This window comes from Triticum aestivum, chromosome 7A (genome assembly GCF_018294505.1).
Source record: "Triticum aestivum cultivar Chinese Spring chromosome 7A, IWGSC CS RefSeq v2.1, whole genome shotgun sequence".
NCBI lineage: Eukaryota > Viridiplantae > Streptophyta > Magnoliopsida > Poales > Poaceae > Triticum > Triticum aestivum.
In genome coordinates this window covers 698,097,924-698,109,820 of record NC_057812.1, presented here as the reverse complement: position 1 = coordinate 698,109,820, position 11,897 = coordinate 698,097,924, and the positions used below count along the sequence as shown (strand labels likewise).

At 46.9% G+C, this 11,897-nt stretch overlaps 1 protein-coding gene across 1 annotated transcript; it reads left to right on the top strand.

Moving 5' to 3' along the window:
* The first annotated feature begins 7,003 nt into the window (after positions 1–7,003).
* On the top strand, positions 7,004–9,012 carry LOC123149445 (uncharacterized). Its single transcript, XM_044569100.1, has 3 exons — positions 7,004–7,290; positions 7,369–7,457; positions 7,567–9,012. The coding sequence occupies exon 3, from the start codon at positions 7,591–7,593 to the stop codon at positions 8,806–8,808; it is 1,218 nt and encodes a 405-aa protein (XP_044425035.1). The 5' UTR covers positions 7,004–7,290; positions 7,369–7,457; positions 7,567–7,590; the 3' UTR covers positions 8,809–9,012.
* The last annotated feature ends 2,885 nt before the right edge of the window (positions 9,013–11,897 follow it).

The following is an 11,897-nucleotide window of genomic DNA, read 5'->3' as shown; positions in this document are numbered from 1 at the left end:
GCCCAAGGACGTGGGCCGCTGCCGGGCCGTGCGCAGGTCATGGCGCAGCGCCACCTCCACGCCCGAGTTCACGCTCGAGCACCACCGCCGCCAGCCGTCGCTCCCCATCGTCGACGGCCGCCCCTCCCGCTTCGTCGTGCTCCGCGACGGAGCCGCCTCCGACGAGCAGCTCTGGCCCTTTCTCCCGCACGCCACAGACAACGACCGCATCTGCCTCCACGCCGCCAGCGGCGGGCTCCTCGTCTTCTCCCAGGGATGCCGGTTCCACATCAGCAACCCGGCCACCCGCCGGCGGGCTCCTCTGCCGCAGCCCCCAAATTCTCTGCCGCGCTACGGCATACTCGGCCTCTACTGGCATGATTCAACCGGGGAGTACAGGGTGCTCTGGTCCTCGTGTATGAAGCTGCAGGACAGGAACGCGATAACGTTGCACGTCCTCACAGTGGGAGACAACGAGTCGAGAGCCATCAGGGTCACACTGCCGACGCCACGCCTAGAACAGGCACTGCTCGAGGGACTGCCCCGGAACAACCACTATTCTGAAGTTCATCCGCCAGTCCGCCAACGCGACAATCTGCATTGGTTACGGAGATGTTGCGCCGCCGGCATGGGGGAGATCATTGTGTTCGACACGGAAGCCGAGTCGTTCCGGTGGATGCACCTTCCCATCCAGCCAGGCCATTTCGACAAGCTGTTCGACATGGAGGGAAATCTTGCATTGTGTAGTGTCTACCGCCACGGCACTGCTATGGGTGTTTGGGTGATGCAGGACTACGAGGCGGAAAATTGGACGTTCAAGTTCCGGATTGACGTGTCGGTGATCGAGTCATCACGGCCACTTGATTTAACTCCTGATCTGAAGAAGGAAAAGGGAAAGATAAAGAAACACCCACTTGATTCGACGATGGTGGAATATATCAGCGCGATGACTATGCTCGACGAGCGTGAGTTGCTGATTCAGTTCAATGCTAAACACGTGCTGCATTGCGACACTAATGGAAAGTTCTTAAGGATGGCGAAGATTGGGAAGCGACAGTGTCGTATGGAGCTTACTCCCCATCGCCTTCAAGAGAGCATTATTCCCATTCCGGGAGGTGAGATGGAAAAAGAAGATGAGCCTGCACCTTGGGAGTATGCATGGATGTTCAGCTCTTGATTTGCTATGCCCTTGGGATTATCTATCTATGCTATTGCTATCCTATAAGAGTCATGTGTTTTGCTCCAAGTTTCTCTAAATTATTATTACTGACACTTGTAGAACTGGGCATTTTGGATGGTTGCAGGGGCACCTCTTTTGTCATCAGTTTGTGCTTATGTCTTGAACGTGAAATGAATGTTTTGAACTATGGAGTATCTATGCTACTATTAAAACTTTTCTACTTTTCCTGTGCCCAAAGTTACCTTCTGTTTTCAGGGTTAATTAAGACGCACGAACAAACAAACACTCATTCAGATGAGAAGTTCATCTTACTTTATGCGATAATTTGAGTCAATACTTTTGTCAGAGATATGACACTTTTAGCTGTTCAAATATTTCCATATGCTGGTTGTTTGACCCTTGTTGTTCAGTATCCAATTTGGTGGTCATAACTCCTGCGATGAATGTACTTTGTTGTAGGTTCATCATTGTCCAGTCCGGGTAAAAGATCTTTTTTGTAACTTGTAGTATGTGATGACAGTTAAAGGCAACCTAATGAGTAAATCACTGACCGGGCGAATTGAATGGCAGTACCACGGAAGAGTTAAACACAATTGTGGCCTATTTTGATCATCCATTTTTGAAAATGTCCATATACACTAGACTTGGTATATATATTTATCTATTGGTTGCTAATATTTTAGCCTCTTTGTCTTCATCTTTTTGTGTTGTATAACATAAATTGTCTTATTTGTGTGAGCATAAGGTGTGTTAGTAGTTGTACATTCTGAGTGTTTCTTCCAGAACCCCTATCCTCAAATCTGTTCGCCCTGCATTTGAAAAATGGGTAGTTGGCCGAATCAAATGCCTTTAGTGGATGAATCCGCAATGCTTGAAGGCTATTTAGTGGTCCCGGGCTCTATAATTGTCTCTTAAGGTTAGCACACAATCCTTGTACCTCTAGTCTGGATTAATACCTCCTCCCCCCTCCCATTTGCAGTGTGAAGTGGTGATTTGGAGGCGATCCCCGCCCCCCTCCACCTCATGATCAATGGCGAAACTGTGGGTTCCCTCCCCCTTCGTCAGTAGGAGGGTGGGATACACCGGATCTTCATCTCGACGTATACATAAGGTGGGGGGAGACGGTGATGTTCTTACTGTCATTCCCTGAGCTACAATTTCCTACCCCATGTTGTCCTCTGCGGCGACGTCGAATCATGTCGCTCTTTTGGAGCAACGAGATTAGGGTTTGTTAAGCTTGAACAACGGGGCCACATTCAAAACTTAAACAATAAGGTTTGAAATTAAAAATATGAAAAATATGCGTTGGGGGCACAACAACAACACAAACCCACACAATAGATAACATAATAATAATAATGGAGGATAAGTGACCATGAGCAGTCTACTCATCACTTGCTTGTGCATTCTAGTCAAATTGTCGATGGGAAGCAGCTTCCATAGCTACAAAAAATCGCATAATTTATAAATCACATCCAGCCCTGAAGGATAAATATGCTCTATGACTAGTTTATTCCGAGTGCACTCTTATGATCCAGGCCAGCTCACAACAGAGTTAGCGATTGGTCGAGTCTGTATGGACCTAGTTGTAGTTTTCTTTTCCTTTTGGGGACTCTATATCATTGGTTGCTTTGAAATAGATGAGGGCATGTATGGTTGATCCAAAGTGATTTTTATACATTAAGAGTGCACTCTTACGAACAAGTCAACTATTTTTTTACAAATATCTGCCATTTTATTATTCTTTATCGTATCATTCTCTCCTCGTCTTCTGCTACTGGAAAGATGGGGCAGAGATGGTGACGACGCGAAGCTACTACTGACAAATATGAGGTTGACAGGTAGGGGCCTTGGAATCAACTTGTGATGGCTATGGTTGTGAGCATCGAAGCTTGAGAAGAAAACTATACTCCCTCCGTCCATGAATAAGTGTACATCTAGGTTTTCTCCTAAGTCAAAGTTTTAAAACTTTAACCAATTTTATAGGGAAATATAGCAGCATTTATGACACTAAATTAGTATCGCTAGATTCGTTTTGAAATGTACTTTCATAATATATCAATTTGATGTCATATATGCTACTACTCTTTTCTATAAAGTTGGTCAAAATTTTAAATCTTTGACTTGGAACAAAAGCTAGATGTACACTTATTCGCGGACGGAGGAAGTACGCCCCAAGCTAAAGCATTAGCAATGGACGAGAGCTAGCGCATGACTGGACGGTGTTCATGGTTGGGGAAGTTTTGTTTTACATCGCATTGATATCTTCGGACGTGGCTCTCAAGATGAGAATGGCGTGGAAGGCGGTGTCTGGCACATCTCTACTATCTCTATCTCTTCTCTACTACCTAAAAGAAACGGAGTGTTCCATCTCCCCTTTTACGTTTCGTCCAACCTCTTCGTCATCCTCGAAGTACGCTTCCTCCCACTCTTCCGATTTTTCACCCCCACCAATTTTAAAACCGGAAGGCCTTCCTCCCGCAGCGTAGTTTCCTCCAAATCAAAGGTAGATCACGGCAAAACCCACGGACGCACGACTCTCGTGGGATCCCTACGCCAATATCTCTCGATCCCTTCCATCTATACCTCCTAGAATCTCTCTCGATCCTTTCCATTTATACCTCCTAAAATCTCTCTCGATCCTTTCCATCTGTACCTCCAAAAATCTCTGTTAGTACTGCTATATATACATCCGATCAGTCGTGCTTTCCACTGTGCTTCCAATTGCATAAAACCCCACGCACGATCGCTCCATGTGATCTGATGTGAAAAGCTTCAGGATGGCCCCATGCACAATGGCTCATGTGCTCTATTGTTACCTGGCGGCTGTTGCGCGGGACCTCGCCCTCCATCATGATCAACGCATTCCGTCCGCCGCGTTGTCCGATCTCGCCCTCAACGTCCGTCCGCCGCGCCGTCCGATATCCTCAGTGCCCATCCGCCGCTCCGCCCGTTTGCCGCGATCTTCCTCCATTGACCGATAGAATTGGCACTAGGCGAGCATCAATCACGGCACGGGCAACCCGACAGCTCGAGGCGAACTCGAGCACGGTGAGACCTGACCAGTGACGCCTCGAAGGCTAAGCTGTTGCAGTAGAAGAAGAATGTGCATCGGACTGGCGCGGTGGCGTGCATCGCCCACGATGAACATGCCTCTGAGCAGGTTGAGTTGGGCGACGTCGCGCTGACAACTAGCATGGACAGCACCATGAGGTATTGGTGCAACAACATCCACACCACGTACGGGTATATGCTAGAAGAATAATACTCCTATGTCCTGAAACATGTCATAGCAGCTCCCTGATTCTGTTGTGTTGCTGCAATCTTCCAGATCTCGCCGGATGAGAATGCAACTATTTTCATGTCCGTGTGTTAATGGATTTAGGCGCTCCACCCTTGATGATTCCTTTAAAGGTAGGTTGCTTTGTCAATTATTATTTTGGCCATGAATCCATGATGTATCAATTAACCGGTTTGCGATGTCTCCCTACAATGTGTGAGATAATAACAAATATTTGTGCAACTTTGTCTTGTCATGATGTATCGACGAATTTATTTCTTAACCTACAGGTTGCTAAAAATGACAACAGACAATAACAGAATTCTACCCAGCTGGCGATCGACCGAACCCCGATCATCAATCTTGTATGCGTGCATGCATGTTCATGAGGAATCAGCATGCGGATAGATGAATTTTGGGCGCCCTCTGCTTATCTATCGCCGGTGGGGTGGACACACCATCCCGATACATGCCCGCCGCCGTTTGTTGGGTCAAAATAGTTTCAGCCGGCAGAGGCGGAGACAAAAACGGGGAATGTTAAACGAGATACATGTGTGTCCTTTCCCTCCACAAGCAAAGGGAGGAAGCCACGAGCTTTGAAGGCGCTGCCCTCGACGACGGCGACAACCACAACGAACAACGCGGAAGAGGCCGGGGCCATGGCGCGGCGGCGGGAGGAGGATGACCTCGAGGTCCCACACAACGGTGAGTCCGCCGCTGCCACCGTCTTCTGCATGGCCGGCGTCTGCGACTCCCTTCGGCTGATCAACATGCTCGCGGCGACCATCGTCTTGCATGGGAGATGACCATATTGTCCTTTTTGGCCCAATAAACTAGTTCTTCAATTTGTACTACCACCGATCTGGATTGAGATCTGTGCAACTTGTTAAGGGGTGTGCCAAAGTGTACCAAATCATATCCTATTTTAATTTTGAACTTGATGTGATTGCAATTTAGTTTTGCTCATTTCTCGAAAAAGGTTTCAGAACTGTACAATGAGATGGTGTGTACTATTTCTACCCTCAATAGAGAAGTTAGAGATATAGATTTACATTTGCATCACGTAATCTAATTGTAGAAAAACTGAATTATATATGCACAAAAATGATTGTTGTGATTATATTTATTTTGGATTTTGTTATAGCTATATATGCAGGGACATTTTGATATGATAATTTACTACTCCCTCTGTCAACAAATATGAGAAGTTTTTCGTGAAAAAACAAATATAGGGATGATTTAGATTACTAAAATAATATCGCTTTGTATATTTGGACTATATTTTAGATACATATGATATTTTAAAGAAGGGGCAATGAACATATACGGAACTAGATGAATATGGCCGAGAACTAATACTTTTTCTGCTGACCCGTTGACGTTGCTATGGTAGTGATTTCGTTAAGACAGTCTAGTTTTATTGCCAGGGAGCGTTTATTCCCGTTGCAACGCACGGGCAAATACCTAGTTAATAACAAATAAGTTCAAGGTCTCTCGTCATTTATCCAAGCGAGCTTCATGTTCGTTGTGTGCCTCGTATGGTCTCATTTGGCGCTAGGACTAAGACTCTCTAGGAAGAGGGGGTGTTTATTCCAAAAAAACTCAAACACGATTATAATAGGGTATAGCACATCAGTTGACATTCTATAGGTGGACAGAGGCTTGTAGTGTTGTTTGGCTTCATTGAGCTTCATCATGTATCGAGGCTTTTGATTTGTAACCGTATATTATAGTGATGTCATCATGTGAAACGTCACAAGTAATTTCTTTTTTGCAAGAGAAAAGTGACATGTGGGTAATCTTAAAATTGGAGAAGTAAATGGAGCTCCATTATATTGCCTAAGAATTGACTACACCTTCTAAATTTTTTATTCATAGATCATAATTGGCGACGGTCAGCTGTGAGGGATTTCGCAACGACCCCCTCCCCATCGTTGCATGAATCAGTACAGGTCCGGTGCCACGTCAGATTTGAAACCGATACGCCAAGGATAAAACCCAATGAATGGTCTTTTTTCCAAATAATACCCGCCACCCACTTGCCAGCGGCGTGGTCTTGCACATGGAGGCCCTTGGTTCGAATCCCAAGACCGCGCCCCCTTTTATCTTCCTTTTGAACCATGATGGCATATTTCTTCCCAAAATTAGCATGGCAATTTTACAAAATTTGGAAATTATGTCACGTCGCAATTTTAAACCTTTTTGTAATAAATTATCATGGCAGTATTATAAATATTAAGAGATGACATTTTTATTATTAAGAGATGGCATCTTTTTTATTGATTGCATTTTTTTTAAAAGATGGTGTTTTTTATCATGGCATTTTTAAGAGATTGCATTTTTACAAAAATTAACAGAGGCAAAGTTATTTCTTTGTTTTTACCGACATGGCATTTTTTTTTAGTTTTTTGCACAATGGACCAAGTAAAGCAAAACAATATTTTCGTAGCATTTTATTAAATTATATAACATGGCATTCTTGTAAAATAGCATGGCGTTTTGAATAAAGCAGTAAACCGGGCCTTTGGGCCAATGGCATTTGTTGTAAAAGACAAAAAGAAAAAGAAAAGACTCTGCCGCATCCCCATTCCTCTATCCTCCAGGTGAAAAATTCCCCATCCCCATTCGAGCGGACCACGCGCTGCAAGACCTAATTTTTCCTCTGAATCGAGCTCGCGGCCGGCCGGCCGGCGTCGTGGACTCCAGTCCAGATCCATCTCGCTTGCCTCCTCCCCGCAGTCCGCACCTCGCGCAATGGCCTCCAGATCGAGCTCCTCTCCTAGCGTTTGAGTCGCCTCACTCAACCAAGCCGCTCTTCCGCTTCACGCCGTAATCCCACGGGAGCACGCAGGTGAGCATCTCGCGCGTTCTCTTTGTTTTTCTCTGCATCTACCGTTGGCGCTCAAATCTTTCGTGTATTCGTGCCTAGAATCGAAGGAACACGCCCGCGTTGCCGCCGTTGCTCGCCGCCGCCGCCGCCGCCGGACCCTCCTTCTCTGGCGCGTCCAGTCTCCGAGGGTAAACCCGTCTCACCTCACCTCCTTCCTGTATTTTACTTGCTTTAAAAAAAAATTTAGATTAGAAGCTGGCCTGAACTCTGAAGGAGTTACTTGCCGCGTCTTTTCAGTTCACTGGACTCTGACGGAGCACCATGCCAGACAGGAGAGGCGCGACCCTGTTCGAGGACCTGCCCGAGGAGATCATCAACAAAATACTCGTCCTGTTGGCGTCCAAGGACGTCGGCCGCTGTCGAGTTGTGAACGCTTCATGGTGCAGTGCCACATCCACGCCTGAATTCATGCTCGAACACCACCGCCGCCAGCCGTCGCTCCCCATTGTCGATGGGTGTGGAAAGCCTGCCAATCATGTCGTCTTGGGCGACGCCGGTGCTGGTGCTTCCAATCAACAGCTTTGGCCTTTCCTCTCAGGCTCCAAACACCGTTCCAGGAATGAGCCCATAGCCGTCTGTGATGGCTTCCTTATCGTTTCTTGGGGATATGAATTCTACATCTGCAATCCGGTTACCCGCAAGCATGCTCTCTTACCGCAGCCTCAAGTTGGGCAAGGCATCGACAATACCATGGTTGGTTTCTACCAGCACCATCCAACTGGAGAATACAGGGTTCTCTGGGTCTCACGGTCACATCAGACGTCTGAATCCAGCTTATATGTCCTCACAGTGGGATCCGACAGGCCAAGGCGCATCAGCGTCAGAATGCCAACAGTCTTGTCGTCTTCCGCAGAAGAGGAGTTATGGAACAAGCTGATCTATTCATACTGTTCATCACCTGTACACCACCGTGACAGCCTCCACTGGTATCCTTATGGCACCAGTGACATTGCAGGAGGCGGTGGAGATATCATTGTGTTTGACACAGAAGCAGAGTCATTCCGGTGGATGCGCAGTCCCAACCAGCCGTGCAATCATAGTAAGTTGTTCGACATGGAGGAAACACTTGCTTTCTGGGGCCGCTCAGTTTCTAACACTTCTATGGATGTCTGGGAGATGCAGGATTACGAGGCTGAAATCTGGGCTTTCAGGTACAGGATTGATGTATCAACGGTGGAGGCATCAAGACAACTTTATTTAACTTCTTTCAAAAAGAAAAAGACAAGACCACTTGATTCTGCCGTGCGGTTGTTTAATGATATGGCTGTGCTAAACGAGCGTGAGCTGCTGGTCAGGTTTAACCACCAACATGTGTTGCGTTGTGATATTGATGGCAAATTCTTAGGTATTGTGAACATCGGAAAAAGTCAGTATCGCATGTGGCTTACCCCCCACCGCCTCAAAGAGAGCATTGTTCCAATTCCAGGCCATGAGATGCAAGAAGATGAGGAGCCTCCATTCTCCACAGGGCATGTCTGAATGATCATGATTCCTGGTTTGCTTTGCTATCACTCAGATCATGCCTTCTGTTCTAGCTCTTCTTACTTAGTAGTACTAGCAGACCAGCAGTAGACGAACATGCCATTTTGGATGGTTGCAGTAGCACCTGTGATATCATTTGGTTGTATTATGATGTGCTGAATATCCTTTTAATGTTCTAAAGTATGAAGTATTGATCTATGATATTAGAACCTTTTATTACTGTTCCTCCCTGCCTCCCAAATCTGCTTTAGATTCGTCGCAGTTAAGATGCACGAGCGACATTTTTAATACTAGAAATTCAGTCTTTCTTTTACTGCAAGATGAGACTTTCGCTCCTGGTCATGCTCTTTGAGTGGAGGCATTTTTAGTGTTTGAAATGTTATTCTGTATCACTTCCATAGCCTGTCAATTTGATCTCTGTTGTCCATTATGCAATTTGGGCATAACAATGTTTCAGGAGGTTAACAGATGCTGTGTGTGTCAACATGTTTTATTAGGATCACAACATGCGTATAATGGCCTTAATTAGCACACTTTTGTTTTTGATAGATTAATGCTGCTATGATTGAAGAAAGAGCCTTGGTGCTTTGGTGGTATGTTGGGAGTACTGCTAGTCCTTTTTTCCTGCTGTTTTCTGTTTCCAGAGTTTTCTGTTTATTTTTCATTTGGTCATGTAGAACCGGAGGATGTGCTCTCCAGGAGCAGATAAATATGCCTCTTCTTGGTTCAGCTTTCTCTGGATAAAACATCTCTTTTCTCCCCTCAACTGAGACGCCGGACTGAACAATTAGCACTAGAACGATATCGAACAGAAGACGACCTTTTCAGGAATGTTTTTTTGCTGAGTGGGCCTACGTTGGATTATATAGAAACGTTGGATTATATAGATGAGAAACAGAGTTCATCTTTCAAAGAACTTTACGGAATCACCTTGCCCAAGCACCCGTTTAGCATTACTTGAGTTTGTCCAGTTTTTAAGCTCTCCCAAATCTAGTTGACCCAAGGGTCTCCAAAACCTCTGTCCTAGTAATTGCAGCATGCAGCTCCAACTGACGGAGTCAAAAGCTTCTTGGAAATCCATCTCCAGCACGATCAAAAGGCATTTTACGCCTCTGAGCACATCGCTCGAGCTTCGAAGCTAAAGCAAAGTTTTTCACTATGGCACGTCCTCTGATAAAGTCTGATTGCATGCAATGAACAAGCATTGATATGAACTGCTGCAACCTAATAGCCAGAACCTTTGTGAGAAGCATGGTGAGGCTATGGACCAGTGTAATTGGGCGGTAATGCGTGATTTCTAGCGGAGTCTCAACCTTGGGGAGTAGGGATATGTGTGCTATAGATTAACTCCGGAGATATCAATTTTGTTCTCGTAGAACTCTGAGAAAATAGCCATCAGATCGTTTTTCAGAAGTGAAGCATTTGCTTAATATAACTTGTTTGTGAAACCATCTAGCACCTGGCTCCTGTTGAATCTAACTGATCATAGAGCAGAGGCAAGTTAATAGTTGGCTGCGATGGAATTACGCACCCGAAAATGTTGCTGTAGAACCCGGTTGAAATATCCAGCTTGTCTGCCGTGCCGAAATGCTAAATATTGTCCTTGACTAGCACCTGGATTTTGTTTCGTCTAGCTTGACAGTTTGCATCAATATGAAAGAATCCAGGGTTCTCATCACCAAAAATGTTAGGCTTGTGGCAACAACGACACACCTATTTGGAGGTGCATTAGTAGCTCTTCTGACTTCTCCTATGGTGATTCATTCAACAAAATGTTTGGTTGGCAGTGGTTCGAGGACGTCCTTCTGGTTTGATGAATTGTCCGGGTGCGGCAGGCGATCATGCACTTTTCCTACCCTGCTCTCTTTTGCCTGAAACCAGAGCTGCACTATTTCCTCGCAATTCAGTCAGGATGCTTGCAGCATCTAACTAGACCCTAACCTTTCTGCCTCGGCTAGCCATGAGCTTGATCTGCTGCTTCAACACCTAACCAGTATGCAGCTGAAACCCGGAGGAGGTGACTCAAGGACATCCTCTATTGACAGCTCGGGGGCTACCACTGCATATACTTTTTATAAGCTTTTGACTTTCTTTTTTTCTCGAATACGCTAAGGAAGCGTATCATTGCATTGATAGACGGAGAGAAAAAAGAGAAGGTACAGGGGTGGGAATCATAGCCTCGTGCGCACGGATGGCGAGCCTATGAACCCGGGGGAGCAGAGGTAGGGGGGTGCTCAGCCCCAACAATTACAATGTCAGGTTACAAAATGGTTCGAGGCTAGCCCTCGAGCTCCAGCAGCAGCCCATGAACGAGCTTCGTCCTTGATGGCGGCGATCAGGGAAGAGGAAGAAGGGGTAACCTTGTCGAAGATGATCGCGTTCTGGTGTCGCCACAGGGACCAGGCAACGAGGGAGGCGATAGTGGCCAGGCCACGCCTGCGCGCAGCCAGGAGGGGAATCATGGCTGCGGAGAGCCAGGCAAAGTAGCCGGTGGTGCCATCGGGCGCAACCGTCGTTGGGGAACACCACGAGAGGATCTCGTGCCATGTGATGCACGCGAACACGCACCCCACCAAGATGTGATGGAGTGTTTCGGGCTCCTGACAGCAAAAGACACACACGGGCTCGTGTGGCAGACCTCGCCAAGCCAGGCGATCGGCAGACCAACAACGGTTAAGGGATGCGAGCCAGATGAAGAATTTGACCGAGGTGGGGGCACTAGTTTCCCAGGTGAGGCGCCAAAACTCGGAGGCCGTGGATCCATGAAATAGGGCGCTGTAGCATGAGGAAGCAGAGTAGACACCATTAGCAGTCCAGCGCCAGCGAAGCAGGTCCGGGCGCGGGACAAGCTCGACAGTCTGGAGGCGGCGCCAGAGCTCCACATATTCAACCGCGGCCGCGGGACCGAGGGGGCCTCGGATGTCAGAGATCCAGCAACGGTCGGAAAGCGCCTGGGCCACCGTACGCGAGCGCCGGACACGGCGAGGAACCAGCGCCACCAAGGAAGGGGCGCTGTCGAGGGGGGAATGACCGTCCAGCCACGGGTCCAACCAGAAGCGGCAGGTGTTGCCATCACCAAGGATCCA